Consider the following 18,205-nt stretch of genomic DNA (forward strand, 5'->3'; position numbering starts at 1 on the left):
GTAAAGAATTGTTGAATTACTATACTGTATACTGAAACTAATATAATACTGTAGGTTAACTCTACTGGAATTAAAATTTAAATTTAAAAAATGATTTATGACTTGTTTAAAAGAAAAAAAAAGGGCAGTTTCCAAGCCCTGAACATCTCTCAGCTTGCTAGAGCTTCTGGCATCCCTGTACGGGTTTGACCCCAATGGGCTATGTACCCATGAATGAGACCCTTCCCTTCTCTGCTTGTGTCTCCCCATCTTTCCAGACAGGAGCCTGTGCCCTTTTATGCACAGATATTCTGTGCCTCGTTCACATTCCTGGAAGAGCAGGGGAGTGTGTGGAGGAAATGATAAACAGTTTGTATTTATAGCTGCTGGAGCCAAAGGTGGGCATCCCCGTGATCAACCACCAGAGCCGACAATTAGGAGGAGGGCCTGGCTCCAGCACCCCTGGATCCCACCCTGGGGACTCCCACCTGCTGCTCTCTTCACCCAGAGGACCAAAGCTTCTGCCCCCATTTGGTGCAGACAGGTGGGTTCCAGGATCCAGAATCTCCTCACAGGGAGGGAATTTGAAGACTGCCTCCTAGTCCCTTGTCCTGGCTTTTGCCTTTGCTCCCCGGGTTCCTGGAGTCCTGCCCAAACCTGATTGGGCTCAGATCCCAGGAAAGCAAAGCTGGAAATGCAGAGGCCCAGACAGGGGTTTGAACAAGGTTCTGGGAGGACTCCAGGTGCTGGCTGGTCCACCCCTGGGGTCCATCCCAGAGACCAGGTCAAAACTGTTCGTTTGGGTTTCAGGCTGTTTGTGGGATGTCTGCTGCCTTAGCAGGCACTGGGGCCCACAGACCTCAGCAACCAGTCCAGGGGCTGGGAGTGGGCGTGATGATAAATTACCTGGATCATAATTTAATAACGTAACATATATTAAGTAGCTGTTATGTGGCAAGTGCTCAATTACTTCCATCTCCATTCTAGAGATAAAAAATGGAGAAATGGAGACTCAGAGAGGGGAAACAATTTGTCCAAAGCCACACAGCCGGGGATAATAGTGTCAGGACTCCAACCCAGATCCCAAACCAGCTCATAAATAAGTATAAGGCTGCAGAGTAATAACAGCAATAAAAGCTGATCTGAGGGCCTTATGAATTCATTGAACTCTCATTGCAGCCTTGCATTGGACATCTCCACCCCCCCACCCCAAATCTTAAAGATAAGGAAACTGAGGCACAGGGGGTTTAACTCCCACTTGGAAGTTCCCCAGCCAGGAAGAATGGCCCTGACTCTAAAGGCTTCAGCGGGTCTAGGAAAGAAAACAACCTTGTGGGCAGGGCCAGGACGGAGTGCAGAGGGGTGCCTGCGTGCACGGAAGGAGGCCTGAGGTGCTCTGACCCTCCCAAGACAATGCTGAGCAGCAGACTGCCCTCCCTCAGGAGCCAGGGAGGACTCTGCCCCCTTTTCTTTTTTTCTAGGCATACTGGGGCTGGGAGGTGGGGAGGGCAGGGCACATTCTCATTCTCAGGTACAAAGGTGGTGCCTACCTTAGAATAACAAACCCTAAGGACTGTACATAATACGTACATAATATGCCGGGTGCATAATTCATGCCTCTGTCAGCAGAACATCAATTATGTGGGCCTTTCCTGGAGTTGTCTAGGGGTTAGAAACTGGAGCAGGCTTCCCTTGCCAGGCTCTGGGGGAAATGGGACCTCCCAGCTCTTAAAGGAACAGGCTCCCCAGGAATCTGCTCCTTCTCCTGCAGGCTTCCTCCTAGCCGGGGATCAGTGCCTACCTAGAGAAGCAACCTGCAGGGCTCTGCCCAAGGCCCTGGCTGCCTGCCCCAGAAAATCAGACCCACCTTGTGTCTAGCCCTGTGCTGGTAACCCTACTGCATAATCTCCTCGTCCCCCACGCTATGATTTATGAGGGGCTAGCTCCTGGTATACCCCAGGGTTTCTCAACCTTGGTACTATAGACATTTTGAGACAGATCATTCTTCATCGCAGGCCTGTCCTGTGCACGGTAGGATTCAACAGCATCCCTGGCCTCCACCCACTGGCTGCCAGGAACATCCCTCCCCCCAAGTCGTGACAACCAAAAATTTCTGTGGCATTTGTCAAATTTTGACCCCTGGGGGTTCAAAATCATCCCCAGTTATGAATGACTGGAATATCCCCATTTCGCAAGTAAGGAAACTGAGGCAAGGGAAGTTTCAATGCCAAGGCCATCCAGCCAGTAAATGGCAGAGCTGGATTCTACCTCTAGAGCCCACACTCCTAATTCGGTGCAGGAGTTCCCCAAGTATGCCGCCGGAATAAGCACGTATTTATTTTAATGAAGATTTAACACATCTTTCCCTAGCACACAAAACCAGCATCTTTGCAAATGTCGTTTCTTAGGACAAGGCTAAAATGGAGAAGGTGAGCAGTGTGTGTTGTTTTACTACTGAGAGAAGAGTAGTACAAGCAGCAAAAGAACACGTACAATAGGATGTCAGTCCTGAGTGAGACAAAATAGCAATTTGTTAGGGACATATATCTCAGTATTAAAAACTCTCCAGAAAAGAAAAGGGATGAGAAGAAATTGTGGTTACCCCCGGGGTGGAGGACACGCAGGAAATGTCAGCATTACTATCACATACTATTTCTTCACCTGGGTCGTGGGTTCACAGGCGTTCGCTTGATTATGGTTTGTAAATATACATAAATTTGATCTACTTTTGTATGTATTGGATATTTCTTTTTATAAAGTGATTACACAATTTTACTTTTTCAATGAGTGCACGTCAAGAATTAAAACTCAAAAGCTTTTGTTTAAAAGACACAGGATTCGTTGGAAACATGTGGCCAGAGAAGTGTGACGTTTGGGAACCTGTGACAGGAAAGGCCCAAAGAGAGGGGTCGGAGTAAAAATGTAGGCTTGACAACCATGTGTGGTGAGTGGGGATTCATTACAGAAAACAGAAGCCTCTCGAACTCACCCGGGCAGCAAGGGCCCTGGCCGACGGGATATAGCAGGTCTTTCCGGGATGGGGCAGGAAGCAAAGACCAGCTGGACCACTCGGAGGCTGGGCGGGCTAGGCCGATGGGGTGGTGTGGGCTGAGAGACCTCCCCTGTGAGGACAGCTAGCATTCATCAGACGCTCTGTGTGCACAGCTGGAAGCTCTCCTAAATGCCTTGCACGTGTTAATGCACTTACCCCTTGCAGCAGCTCTCTGAGGTAGACATTTATTTACCATCCCATTTTGCAGATGAGGAAAATGAGGCTTAGAGTAAACAACTGGCTCAAGGTAAGGAAGCGGCAGAGCTGGGATTCGAACCCAAAACAGCCTGACACCAGAGCCCAAGCTCTAAATTGCCGCCCCTACACCCTCTTTCAGATCTCCTGTGTCCTCACTGCTGACTCCCCCCCACCCCGCCACCCTGAGGCTGGAATAATTAGCTTTAAATCATTGCAGTCTCTGGGCTTTGGTTTGTACACCTGTACAATAAATGGATTCAAATAAATGATTTTTTTAGCTCAAACATCCAGGCATTGAGTGGCTGTTGAGATGTGAAAATGCTCTTGAATGTTGAGGAGCATTCTGCGGACGCACGGTGTTAGGATGATCATCCTGTTGGCGGTTGGTAACTAAATCCCACTCTCTTCTCCTTGCAGATCCTTGCCATAATTTCCATCATGTTCATCGTCCTCTCCACCATTGCCCTGTCACTCAACACGCTGCCCGAGCTGCAGAGCCTTGATGAGTTCGGCCAGACCACAGACAACCCCCAGCTGGCCCATGTGGAGGCCGTTTGCATTGCATGGTTCACCATGGAGTACCTGCTGCGGTTCCTCTCCTCACCCAAGAAGTGGAAGTTCTTCAAGGGCCCGCTCAATGCCATTGACTTGTTGGCCATCTTGCCATACTATGTCACCATCTTCCTCACCGAATCCAACAAGAGTGTGCTGCAGTTCCAGAACGTCCGTCGCGTGGTCCAGATCTTCCGCATCATGCGTATCCTCCGCATCCTTAAGCTTGCACGCCACTCCACTGGCCTCCAGTCCTTGGGCTTCACCCTGCGGAGGAGCTACAATGAGCTGGGCTTGCTCATCCTCTTCCTCGCCATGGGCATCATGATCTTTTCCAGCCTTGTCTTCTTTGCTGAGAAGGATGAGGATGACACCAAGTTCAAAAGCATCCCAGCCTCTTTCTGGTGGGCCACCATCACCATGACGACCGTTGGGTATGGAGACATCTACCCCAAGACTCTTCTGGGGAAGATTGTTGGGGGGCTCTGCTGCATTGCAGGGGTCCTGGTGATTGCCCTTCCCATCCCCATCATTGTCAATAACTTCTCTGAGTTCTACAAGGAGCAGAAGAGGCAGGAGAAAGCAATCAAGCGGAGAGAGGCTCTGGAGAGAGCCAAGAGGAATGGCAGCATCGTATCCATGAACATGAAAGATGCTTTTGCCCGGAGCATCGAGATGATGGACATCGTGGTTGAGAAAAATGGAGACAATATGGGTAAGAAGGACAAAGTGCAAGATAATCACTTGTCTCCCAACAAATGGAAATGGACAAAGAGGACACTGTCTGAAACTAGCTCAAGTAAGTCCTTTGAAACCAAGGAGCAGGGATCCCCTGAGAAGGCCAGATCATCTTCTAGTCCTCAGCACCTGAACGTCCAGCAGTTGGAAGACATGTACAATAAGATGGCCAAGACCCAATCTCAACCCATCCTCAATACTAAGGAGTCAACAACACAGAGCAAACCAAAGGAAGAACTTGAAATGGAGAGTATCCCCAGCCCTGTAGCCCCTCTGCCCACGCGTACAGAAGGGGTCATTGACATGCGAAGCATGTCAAGCATTGATAGCTTCATTAGCTGTGCCACAGACTTCCCTGAAGCCACCAGATTCTCCCACAGCCCTTTGGCATCACTTCCCAGCAAGACTGGGGGCAGCATGGCCCCAGAGATGGGCTGGCGGGGAGCTCTGGGTGCCAGTGGTGGTAGATTTGTGGAGGCCAACCCCACCCCTGATGCTAGCCATCGCTCTACCTTCTTCATTGAGAGCCCCAAGAGTTCTCTGAAGACAAACAACCCCCTGAAGCTCCGAGCACTTAAAGTCAACTTCATGGAGGGGGATCCCAGTCCACTAGTCCCCGTTCTGGGGATGTACCATGACCCTCTTAGGAACCGGGGGGGCGCTGCAGCTGCTGTCGCTGGACTGGAGTGTGCCACACTCTTGGACAGGCCTGTACTGAGTCCAGAGTCCTCCATCTACACCACAGCAAGTGCTAGGACGCCCCCCCGATCACCTGAGAAACACACAGCAATAGCATTCAACTTCGAAGCAGGTGTCCACCAGTACATTGATGCAGACACAGATGATGAGGGGCAGGTGCTCTACAGTGTAGACTCCAGCCCTCCCAAGAGCGTCCACGTGAGCACCAGTCCCAAGTTCAGCGTTGGGACAAGATCAGAGAAGAACCACTTTGAAAGCTCCCCCTTACCCACCTCCCCTAAGTTCTTAAGGCAGAACTGTATTTACCCAACAGAAGCATTGACTGGAAAAGGCCCCAGTGGCCAGGAAAAGTGCAAACTCGAGAACCACATCTCCCCCGACGTCCGCGTGTTGCCGGGAGGAGGAGCCCATGGAAGCACACGGGATCAGAGCATCTGAGCTACCCCACCTGCAACAGAGACTTGTGGCAAGACCTGAGAGGTGTGCTGTTCAGCTTCCCTGCCGCAGAGCTTTTCCGCACGAACTCAGAAAGGCTCTGCAAAGCCCCCAGACAGAAGCGAAACTCCAGGGGAGGCTCCCTAGGGCCTTGAGAGCCATGATAGGTATGACCGAATGAAGTCGGCCAAGCCACAGGATGTGGCGTCTCCTTGCACCAAGTCCACTGCCCTCTTTGGGAGATGACATGGGCAGAACTCACAGCCACCACTACCACATGCTGGACCTAACCAAGGCCACCTCCTCCCCACTCGTCTGTCATGGCTCTCCATCACAGCCTCGGTAGGGGGGGGGGGCAGCATCTCGATCCCTCCAGGCTTCAGCTGGAGAAGGATGCCGGAACAAGTGGCTGGGTTGACCAATTTGGTTTTGGGTGTTACCTGGCCACCTCTAGGAACTCCTGTCCATCACCTCCTGGATGGATCCCACTGTTAGAAAGCTACAGAGGATACTCGTGTCATGGGGAAATTTCCACGCCATCAGCCGCGATCCCAGCGCAAAACCCTTACTCAAATGTCTTCATTGACTTCAGTGTTCCATAGTACCTGAGATTTTATTTTGAGATATCATCAGGGTGAGTTGCACCACTTGTACTTGATTCTAATTGCCCCCTGGCAATCTGGGAAGGGTTCAGACGGCAGGCACTCAGCCAACAGTATGAACTGTGAACGTTGCTTTAGGGTTGTTAGAAGGAAAACACTTTCTGTACATCACTAGTGTAGACTCAAAAGATATGCAAGTGTCAAATATGCAAAAGAAATAGCTTATTCAAAGAAACTGTATGTTACTGAAGAACAGAATAAAATCTGATTTTTTTTTTTTTACCTGCAAAAATGAAAGGAAAAAAAAAAATCCCCAATTGAAATGCCCAATTCAGACTTTTGAATACTTCCTGCTGCAGCAGGGAAAGCATCTACTATAATAGAAATTCTTTTTTGTTTCCTGTGGTATTCAAGTTTAAAAAAAAAGTTAAAATAAAAAGCACTTTATGTTTTTCAAAAATAGGTTCTACCAGGGACAGTGTCAACATCTTGCACTTTAAAACAAGCACTATTTCCCGTGGGCCACTTTTCGGGACTATAGTTGGGTTGTTGGTCCATGCCTGTGTCCGGCCACGGTGGGCGATATTGTGCTGGTATTGCTGTCTGCCATGTCCAGGTCTGTGGGCTCCTTCCCTGCCCCTCTGACGCTTCCCATTAGGTCCCTTGCAAGGAAGGGTACTTGAGCCCTTGAGCGGGGCCTCTCACAGAGTCACGTGTACCGGAAGCATGCACGTCTCTCAAGAATACAGTAGACGGTGGGCATTGGGTGTTTACTCTGTTCTCTTCCTTGTCAACCAGCTGTTGGTGTGTTTTCAGTGTCACTGTCTGTACCGACACTCAGCTCTCCTTCCTGCAGCCATCAATGCAGCCAGTGCAGACAAAAGCAATAAGTATTTGTGCGCATTGTGAACGGTTCTGGTGTATTTCTTGGTGTCGGTCTTCCTGTTCTAGTTTGACGACCTGGCGTTGGCCTGCATGAGTTGGGTCCAACAGGATGGAGTTGTTGGCCGTTCCTCGGTTCAGAAACATTGGGTTGAGCCACTGGTTAGCACGATGCCATGCTGTTGGCCCATCTGTCAGTAAAGATGACATGTCGTTGATCTGCCTGTCTTTAGTACAATGGACCGATGTCGTTCTCTTAATACAACACTGATGGATGATGCCCCACGTCCAGTAGTGTAGATCTGCCAATCCACAATCCAGTGACAGGCATCCGTCTTCCCGATGGAACAAACATGGCGTGGTTCGCCTGTCCTTCATACAAGGTGTTACTGGTCTGCCTGTTAGTATAATGGCACGAATCCATCCGTCAGTTCACAAATATCACGGAGTCGTTCCGCCTGCCCTCCGAACAGTGGCATGGGGTTGAACCACCTGTCACAGGTATGATGACACAGAGTCATTCCACCGCCCTTACAAACACCTGTTCTCTGCTGAACCCGTACCTGGTTCATACTGCTTCTCAGCGTCTCCGAGGACTGTGGATCCCTCCAAGAAGGTGCAGTCCTGTTCTTTGCCATGTTACCCAATAAAACGATGCCGAAGTATCCTGACGCTCTGAGGTATCTTCAGAGCACCCTGGCAGCAACGGCAAAGGGTCCGGGCAAGTGTGAGGTCGTCCTGTGCTGGAGGCACGCCAGAGAGAGGAGGCAGCAGCAGCCCTGAGCCCTTTCCGGGGCGCACAGTGCGGGCTGGGGCCTCCTGAGGAGCGGCCGCTCGACAGTCGTCCCTGGGCCATGTCAGCTCACGTGTCTCTTCCTTGTTTTTATCACCATTTCCGTCGGCCGTCAGCACAAACGTGAAAATTCAGGGAAAACAAATGCTTTTTGATAAAAGTAAATAGTTGTGATTTCCGATTCAGATATTTTTAGAGCTGATGCTATCTGTAAAAATTAATAATAATAATAGAGTCTATTTTACATATCAGGAAAGTGAACATGTTTAAATATAGCCATACATAGCGAGAAGGGACTTACCACCCCTTCTTCAAATCAAGGCATTTCATTTGTTGGTTGAAGCAGATGAGAAGGTGTACAGTTTGGACACGACTTCTTTCTTTCTTTTAAACTAATAACCAATCGGTGCAACTCTCCTTGTAACCAAAGGCCCTTTCTGCCTCGTGTGGTCACACAGGACCTGGCCCTCCCTTCCCCATGTAGTTTGTCTGACCTTAAAGTAGCATTTTATTGAGTCACTTTTGAAGGACGAATTCAGAAGTATCATTAAGAACCTGCCTTTTCAGGCTCACTAGCCAGAGTCCTATAGAGTTCTTATAGAAACAGAATAATTGAAACTCAGCATATACTATGCTTAGAAAGTATTGCATTTTGTTTTGTTTTTTTTTTCTTTTACTTGTGTATGTATTGTGGGAATATAGCTTTTATCCTGTGCCCAACTCAAAATAGAGTATTGTAAGTTTTCCCAGGCCCCACCTGCCAAAAATGAACATACCCCGATTTTTAATATGTGTATACTCCTACTATACCTGTGTATATGCACTGGGAAATCTACCTAAGAGTCTCCACTGAGAAGCTGACCTTGACAGATCCTCATAGAGGACAGGAAAGCATGGTTTGGAGGCAAATACCACTTTAACTCGGTGATCCATGTCCCACCCATTCCTGAACCGATGAAAATGGGAAAAAAAACAAAAAACAAAAAACAAAAAAAAACAAGTCAACCCAAAGAAACCAAACTAGGGGCTGGAGCGGGTGAATGCCTGGTCCCTTTGGTGAATTTGGTGAAACTCGTCAAGAATCCAGCGGACCTTGGCTTCCAACTTCCACCATTATCAGTAAGGGCTAGGGACCAGGTCCCCGTGTGATCGGGGTAGTCTGCGACCTGTGGAGAGAGGTGGGCGAGCTCTGGAGGAGTCGGCTTTTTCACTTTTTTTTTTTTTTTTTAATCTTTGGGTAAAGAAAAACAACAGGACTTCGGTGCAGTAGATTTCTCAGTGCCTTCTTTAGGAATTTTATCGTAAGCACACTTAATGGGGAAAGAAAAAAAGAGGACAGAACATTTGTCTCCATGAAGTCCCTTTCTCTAAAAGCACTGGGGATCGAGAAGGACGAAGACTGGGGAACAGCAAAATTCTGAGGAGGCCTTTCCTTTCAACTCACCCGGCTTGCCCCCGAGTAGTGCTGGTGAAAACAGACTTTGCCAAACTGATTACCAGCTCTCCTCTACCACGTCTTGGTGACTGTAGCTTCACCCCTGCCCTTTCTCCTAATAAGACCCACTCTTCTGAGGAGAAAAACAACAACAACAACAACAACAGAATTCTCTTCTTTAAAACTGTGATGTATTGATGTTTGTAACTATTGTACATTTCTGTCTTGCTCACGGCTGGAGTGTCTAGTCCACGGACAAGGGAAAATTGAAACTTCACCATGGACAAGGTTCACTAGAACCAGGTCTCTCTCTCTCTCTCTCTCTGTCTCACCTCCCTTTCCTTATTTCTCTGCCAACTAGTCCCAAGTAACATAACCCCAGGCTTCAGCCTCCAGTTAGGTTTTTGAATCCAATGAGATTGAAGTGATACGACTCTAGGGCATGATCCTTTGGGAGAGGGAGCCTTTGGGAGATCCTTTTCCAGTGGCAGGAGGAAAGAAGGGGTCAGCTCTGCGGCCCCCCAAGGGACAGGGGAGAGCCTCCAGCCCTGAGCTCAAGTTTCCCCTGCTTCCGGTTTCTCACCGCTTATATGACAGCATGCAAATGCTTTCACTCAGCCAGGGGGACCCAAACCAGCCTGGCTATGCCCCCCAAAATAAAAATTACCTCTGCATTTTCTGTTGCCACGTTTCTGGCTCTAGAAGTATCCGATGCAGGGCTACATCGTAGGATATCCACATATCTCAGAGTAGTCTATTTTTCTGTTCAGATAAAAAGGATAAAGGTGTATGTGTGTGGTTAGCAAATTTGTAATAGGGCCATTCAGTCTCATTGCTTCTTTTGTAATATAGAATAACATCTTAGGAGTTTTATGGTTGGTCATTATCATAGCTGATGTTTTCTGGTCTTTTTCATTTCCTCCCATTGCCCCTCGGGTTCTCTTTCTTCCTTTTGGACCTGACTTTCGGGGGGGTGGGGAAAGACTTCGGGCTCTGACTTCCTCATGCAGGCATTTCCTGACACTTGACCTAGAGTCTGTGGACACTGTTACTTTCCTCGTTCTGTGTGTTTCTCCTATTTATTGTTCTTAAGATTCCAGGGCACGGAGGCAGGAGTGAGACCAGGAGAAGCAGGGCTACGGATGGCCCTCAGAATCAGAATGGCATGTGGGCTGGTTCAGCTCCTCCTCCCCCACCCCACTGGCATTTTGAAGAGACTGAATTTTCTCATCCCCGGAGATCTTGGGAGGGCAAATCTCACGCAAGCAAACCTCCTACTGAGGTCCAGAACGCACCCAAGCGCCCTCTTGGCTGGCCTGTTGCCATGTCCAGCGACCCACTCCCCTGTAACATCAATTGGATCCGAAGGCCAGAGCATTTTCAGGTTCTTGCGAACCTCAGAGAACATGCTGGGCCTCGGATCTCATCAACTTCTTACCTGTTCCTCATTTTAATCCACTTGCAGCATCCTCACAAAAAAAAAAAACAAAAAACCCCACAGTAGACAAGCTTGCAGCCAAACCCTGAGAAGATGTGTCCCCTAGAATGTGCCATTGCATCTCCCCCTCCCTTCCCAGCTGCCTGGCTCCATAGCACCAGAGACTTGTGGCGAGGGCAATGTTTATCCAGCTACCACCTATCCAGGCCCTGGGGAATTCCTGGACTGTCCTGCTTAATTCCACCAGGCAGCTTTCAGCCTCAGGTGGGCAGAGGACATCTCATGAAGCAGGATCTTCAGCAGAAAGTGATTCTCCACTCTTCAACTCATGCAGGAAGATGAAGAAAGGCCAGATGATCTCAGATTGGCATTCATTTCTAGGTGTTCATACCCCACCTGCCTCACTATCAGCTTCAGGACTCTGGCCTCTGCCCAGATCAGAGTTTTGAGCTGAATCCGGACCCCCATGGCAGTGAACCATCCCTTCGATAAACCCCAAGAGGAAACCAATCCAAGGACGAATGTATTATTCTGGATTATGCCCCTCATCAGTTTTCCCACCCCCAAAATTCCTGATAATCTGAACAAGAGCCAAATAAAACAGACGAGATTTTTTAAAAACTTTGCACAAGAACAAAACAAAATTGTCTCCCAGTAGTTTGCCAGGTTTGATGCCCAGACAAGCAAATAACTCTATTCTGTGGCTGGTTTCATCTAGAGAGAGACTGGGAAGTTTGGGTTTCTATCCACTGCCCCTGCTTTTGTCTTAACCTGGAATTTCTCCTGAACATCCCCAAATGCCAACTTAAAGAAATGGATTCGGAAGGGGCTCTGGTGAATCCAGCGGTCCCTCATCTTTTTTTCCCCTCCAGTTCTAACTCTCCATTCCTCTCTGCAAAGATCCTGAAAAGATCTTCTAAAGGCTGGCCAGGATGGGGAAAGGGGCCGTTCTCCTGAAAAAGAAACCACATGCCTGCAGGATGGCTGCAAGTGAGTCTCTGAAAGCCTCTCTTGCCCGAGAGAAACAAAGTGGTCAATTTCAGCTCAAATTAAAGAAGTGGATTCTCATGGGCGGGGCTGCCTCACCATGGAATTTGGTACCTGGTTGGGGAATGAGCTGCTTAAAAAGAAGCTAGATGATGCACAAAATGGATGTTGCAGAGGGACCCTCACACTGCATGGCCACTGGACTGAACAACCAGGGGAATCCCCCCTCCCCCAGGGAGGTGTGTATGTGGTTTGGACATCTGGGCGCAGGCTCAAGGCATTGAGGCAAAAGCAGGGAGGACAGTGAGCAGAAACTCAAATTCTAGGATTCAGAGTTTTCCGCGGGGGTGCCAGGGAGGGAAGTGGCAGCAGGATACCCTGCTTCCCCTCTGCTTCCTATCTTGGGCAATTTTAATGACCCTGCCAATCTCTCATCTAACCCATCCCCAGTGCCCTCACAGGCACCACACTGGGTGGGATGAGGCTTATGCTACCCTCCCCAGACCAGCCAAGGAACAGTCCCAACTCTGGCTGGTCATCTCATGGTGCTTCAGCTCTTCTGCCCAGACCCTGTGCCCTCCTAGGCCTGAGGCTTTCTGTACAAGAGATGCAATTATCTTTTATCCACTAGCCAGCCATCGAACTGCCCAGGCAATAGCAAATGGCACCATTCCAAAAGGGCTTTTTTTTTTCCTTCTGGCAAATAAAACAGAAAAATCCCATTCAAGACATTGGAAAAGCCCCACCCAATGAAGTAAGTCCAGAAGGACCAAAAGAGAGAGGCAGCTGGAATCCAATTTTGCAGCCAAACAAGGCTTCGGCTGCCCAGTCTCCCACATCCGTAGCCCCTTCCCGAGTGGGTCTGGATACTGCATCCTCCAAGGAGAGCATTTGACACAAGAGGATTTAAAATCCCCCTCCCCCTAATTGTGTATAGTGGGTTTCGAGGAGGTGGGGCTTCATCCTCAGGGCGACCCCAAGTCCAGGCAGTTGTAGGTGGTTTTATTATGAAGTGAGGCAGAACGATAGGATTGCATGGATAGACTGAGCAGCTACTTTCCCCAAAAACACAGTGAAACAAAAATCCAGTTCCCAAGATCCCCCCTTTGAGGCTCTGTCCTGCAGAAATATCTCAAGTTAGTGGCTACCATGGCATGACATATTCTGGAAAATGAAGGAAACTCCCAATTCTGTCTCATTGAGATGCTCTCAAGGGTCCTGCATGGATCATCCCACACTTCTTGCCTCCCTGAGCTAATCCAGGTTTGGAAAACAAGGAGGGAGGCACAGGAGAAGATGCCCAAGAGATTCAGACTTCTCCATGGCTTTGGCTTGTGGCCCCCTGGTCTTCACTAGGGTTTTGGGCTCTCCCTTAGATAGGCTTGACATTGAAGCTCCATGTGCCTAATGGGTGGGGAAGAGGAAGATCAGCAGCTGCTGGGCTGGGGGCAGCTGCGCTGTTTGCTCTCCAGACCTATCCAGGCTTCAGTCCAAGGCCAAGGGCTGGCAACATCATTTTATGTGCCAGGAACTCGGGGTTATCCCCCAGGGTATGCCCATGGCACATGTTGGGCACCCAACCTGGGTTCTTTTGAGTGAGTGAATGTGTAAATGATTGACTTGTGAGTGAGTGAATACAGGAGTTCATCGGTTCTTGCCTGGCTTGAGGTATTGCTAACTGGGAAGGAAGGAGAAATGGGGGACCCCTCCCATTAAAGCCTGTAAGCCCCACCAATGCCATTTGGGCTTTGACTCAGCTGGGGGCCAAGATGATGTCCAAATTTGACAATTGTCTGCCCTAAGGGCCTCAGTCTTCTCAGAACAACACTTCCAGGGGCCCCACAGGGAGCCCCAGGCTCCTTCCTACTCTCCTATTCTGCATTTTCAGCCTCATGTTCTAGTTTAGCTCACAGAGAAGGGATTTGCTGGGAGCAGGAATTTGGGAGCTGACATCTGGAAACTGGATTGCGTTCCCTGAGCCATGGGAGTCCAGCTGGAAAAGAGGGCCAACCTTCCCTCCAACTTTGAGAGCCAATGGTCTTCCTTTTTTCTGAGCCCCAGTGTCCCCCAAGGTAGCATGTTGCCCCAATTCCATTAGCTCTAAGACCCTCTGTCTCTCCCAGGAACCATGGTGTGAGGCTGAGGCTTTTCTGCCAGCAAAGCCATTCTGATCACCCCACCCATGTTGGGGGCCAAGCCAATCACATTAGCCATAAATGACCAATGTCCTTAGCCACTCTTTTCTCGGGGTCGCATTTGTGGGTCCTGTTCATCTCTGGTCAGTTGATGTCTCTAGTCCTTCCTGTAAAAATGAAAATGAGCATTGTGTGTGTGTATGCACGTGCACACACACACACACACACACACACCACATACACACAAAAACCAAACGACAAAATACCTGTGTCTTTTTATGCATGTGATGAGATGAAATTGTGACCTCCAGCTGCTGTCCTGTCTTGTAAAATATGTCCAAACGTCCAAGAATTTCTAAGCAAATGGTCCTTTAATGAAGTATGCACAGTTCAATAAAAAGGTATGGAGAAAACGAGCTTGGTGGAGTTTGTATTATTTTCTGGAGGGCACAAGGGAGATGGGGATGTGAAGATCTGCGGGAGAGGCTGAATCGGGGACCTGGAGGGGCAGCACTAGCTTTTTCTCCACCTGAAAGAGAGAGGGTCTGAAAATGTAATGGGCTTGTCACCCCGATATGCAAGCAGTGGTAATGCCCCCCCGCGCTGTGTTCACGGACCAAAGCCCAAATTCTGGTTATTTGGCTCTCATGTCAGCTGTTCCTGGGCATTCCTGGCCTCACTACCTCTCATCAAAATGTCTCACGGTGCCTACGAGAGTCGCACACACAACTCTGGAGATCCGTCCCCCTTCTCTGCTTTATTGTTCTCCATAACACCACCACCTCTCACACACTCTATTTTATTTATGTATTTTGTTTATTGTTGACCTCCCTTCAATAGAACGTAAATTCCTGCCTCCAAGAGAACATAAATTCAAAAACTGGAAAGCAAAGGGAATAAAGACTAAAACAAAAAACAAAAAAACCCGGAACAGAATATCCAAGGACCATGTGTGTATCTGTCTGTCTGTGTGTTTTGCTTTGTTTTTTTTTTTTTAATTTTACCCATACAAATAGTAACGTACCATAAACACGGCTCTGCAGATTGCTTTTGGCATTTCATATATCTTGGCAATCATTCTGTATTTCTGTATTAATGCATGAAGAGCTTCCTCGTTCTCTCGGGAGCCTGTGCTGCGTTCTGTTGTACACAGTAATTGCTAGTCTCCTACAGCTGAGCATTAAGGTTGCTTCCAAACTTTTGTGATAACAAACAGTGCTGAAATGAATGGCCTGTCAGCGGTTCCTGTGGGCTCTGCCTCCAAAATAGATCTGGAGTCTGTGCTGCTCGCCCCTGAGCCTCCGCGGCTCGGGGCCACGGCGTCATTTTTACCGCCTCATGACTGCACCGGCCTCCAGACCAGGCTCCCCGCTTCCACCCTCGATCGCGTTCAAGCTCTTCTCAGCGCAGTGGCCGGAGGGATCCTGTCAAACTGTCAGTCTGATCATGTCTCTTCGCTGTCAAAACGTTCCAGAGGCTTCTCAGCACATTTTGAATAAAATCCAAAGTCCTTGGTGCTGTCTGCAAGGCCATACACCCCCTGCGCCCCCCCCCCCCCCCCCCTTGGATTCCCCCCCCCCCCCCCCGCGCCCCGCTCTCCCCTGAGGGTGTTTGGCTCCATTGTCGCTGGCCTCCTCGCTGTTCCTCAAACATGCCCAAAGTGGACTCACCTGATGATTCTGCCCCTTTCCAGCCCCCTTCCCTGACCCCTCAATCCTCTTGGATCTCCTGTCTTATTACTCTCCCCTTCCCTCACTCCCCTTCAGACACGCTGGCCACCATTCTATTTTCCAATACACCAAGCACACTTCCACCCCAGGGCCTTTGCACTGGCTGTCCCCCCATGCCTGGCACATCTTTTCCAGGCTAGCCACATGGCTCATTCCCTCACCACCTTCAGGTGTCATCTTCTCAGCATCCCCTTTATCTGATAATCCTGGTTATAATGGCAACTTCCCCTGCCCACACACACATACCTCTCACAGTCTGTCCCCTTCCACTTTATTGTTCTCCATCACACCATCTCTGACACACTATATTTTATTGTTTACCTCCCTCCAATAGATCATAAATTCCTCCCTCCAGTAGAGCATAAATTCAAAAACTTAAAAGCAAAGAGAACAAAGACTGAAAGAAACAGAAGATCCAAGGACTGTGGGACAACTATAAAAGGTGTGACATCTGCATGAGGGGACTACCGGAAAGAGAAGAAAGAAAGGAACAGAAGAAATATTTGAAATGATAATGACTGAGAATTTCCAAAACTTAATGTCAGACCAAATCACAGATCCAAGAAGCACCAAGAAACATAAATTTCCCCAAAATAACTCCACCAGGCATGACATTTTCAAACTAGAGAAAAATCAAAGATAAGAAAAAAATCCTGAAAGAATCCGGAGGAAAAAACACCTCACCTATAAAGGACCAAAGATAAGAATTACATCTGACTTCTCAGAAACCATGCAAGCAGGAAGAGAGTGGAATGAAAGATTGCAAGTATTGGGTGGGGGGGGGAAACCCCACCAACCTAGAATTCTATACCCTGCAAAATTACCACACAAAAGTGCCAGAGAAATAATGACTTTCTCAGACAAAAATGGAAGGCATTTGTTGCCAGTTGACCTGTATTACAAGAAATGTGAAAAGAGTAACATGTCCTCCAGAGGAAGGCTGCCAATTAACAGATTAAAATGTCTGACACACTGGTGCGAAGAAGAAAAATGAAATTGGGTAAAGAGAGAGAGAGATGGGGCAAAAAAGAGCACCCAAATCACAAGGCTGGCATAAAGATTAAACCAAATGATCCATATAAAGCACCTTGCATAGAGGCGGGCACAGGTAAGTGGTAAACAAACGTTGACCACTGGTGTGGTTTCAGTGCTGGATCATGGGGCACACGCGGGTTAGAGACCCTAGGGCACTGCTCCCCTGAAGTTTACAGCATTTCATAAACTGTGAGCTGGGACCCACTTGTGCAGGAGTTCTTAAAATTGGTGTGCCCTGGGCCCCCAGGCAGTCGATGAACCCCACGGACACCTTCTCCGAAAAATAATTTTAAGTGCCTGAAATAAGATACATAGGTTTACAAAAGAAACCTATTCTATTGAAATGCAATTATCAAAATATTTTAACTATGTGATGTAATACATGTGCTTCTTTATTAACAAACAATAAGAGCTCACAGTGGGTCTAGTAATGACCAAAACGTTGAGGGACGGAAGAGCATTAAATGCCGTTTTAAGGTATCTGCAACAACTATAATAGAACACAAAATAATCTATGACTAGTATTCATGACAAGTACTGCGAATACTACAATGATTTGTTGCCTGTGTGCACAACTGAAGGAAGTGTTACAGGTCAGCTGGAGGTCAGTGAAAATAAGAGAGGGAGTTCTGTCTCATGCAAGTTTACAGACCCAGATTACAAACCTGCGTTACGGAACTTCTCAATTTATTTCACGGGTCATGCCTAGTACTTTTTAAATGAAAGAACAATTTGGCTGGAATAGAAATAGCAATATAGAATAGAATAGAATAGAATAGAATGCATTGCTCATAATGTGAGTACAGATTCATGCAATTTCCATTTCAATTGTGTGCGTTACAGGTCATGATGCAAAATGTACTTCTTCCTGCAATTCAGAAATAGCCGAGAAGCAAGGACATGGGAGAAAGCAGGCCCATCACAGCCACTGCCACACGGCAGGTGCAAACATCCTTGTCCCTCCGTCCAGGCCCCATCTGCCCTCCTGCCCACACACAAGTACACACACGGGCTCCAAAAAGGCTGTGTTGTCAGGAGTTGCCCAACTGTTTCCCCCCTCCTCGGGGAGAGGAGCAGGTGTGGCAATGCCCATGTCCTGAGCTCATTGCCTGTCTGGGGACATGTCCCCCCTGATGGCCACATGTCCCCAAAGCAAATATTAGGAGAGCTTTTGTGAGGAGCCAGCTGGAGGCGTGTCTGAGGGTGCCAGGCTGCAAAGGTTCAGGGCTAAATAAACTGCCCGAGAGGAGATACTACAGGGGATGAAGGCTGGGCAGGTCATTTTGTGCTTTTCCTGGATGTGTGTGTTCTTACTCCCAATCCTGGATCTGGGAATAAGTTTGGGAGAGGACACTGCAATCAGAAAAAGAAAAATTTCTAAGGGAACCTACTCTCTGGTCTCCCGAGCGGAAGGGAGTCTGACACTTGCAGAAGGGAGATGCAGGAACAAAGGACCCACTTGTCAGATGTGTTGGCAATTTCCCCCCTGTGTTAATAAGCAGGAACTGGCTGGAG

General features: G+C 48.4%; 1 protein-coding gene across 2 annotated transcripts in view; it reads left to right on the plus strand.

Moving 5' to 3' along the window:
• KCNB1 (potassium voltage-gated channel subfamily B member 1) overlaps positions 1-14,332 on the plus strand; it is a 99,347-nt gene extending 85,015 nt beyond the window's left edge. For both annotated transcript variants that reach the window (XM_032387760.1, XM_032387761.1), the window contains exon 3: positions 3,647-14,332. In XM_032387760.1, coding sequence (XP_032243651.1) covers positions 3,647-5,656 — 2,010 coding nt within the window. In that variant the 3' untranslated portion in view covers positions 5,657-14,332. The remainder of the gene's footprint in view (positions 1-3,646) is intronic.
• The last annotated feature ends 3,873 nt before the right edge of the window (positions 14,333-18,205 follow it).

This window comes from Phoca vitulina, unplaced genomic scaffold (assembly GCF_004348235.1).
Source record: "Phoca vitulina isolate PV1807 unplaced genomic scaffold, GSC_HSeal_1.0 scaffold50, whole genome shotgun sequence".
Lineage (NCBI taxonomy): Eukaryota > Metazoa > Chordata > Mammalia > Carnivora > Phocidae > Phoca > Phoca vitulina.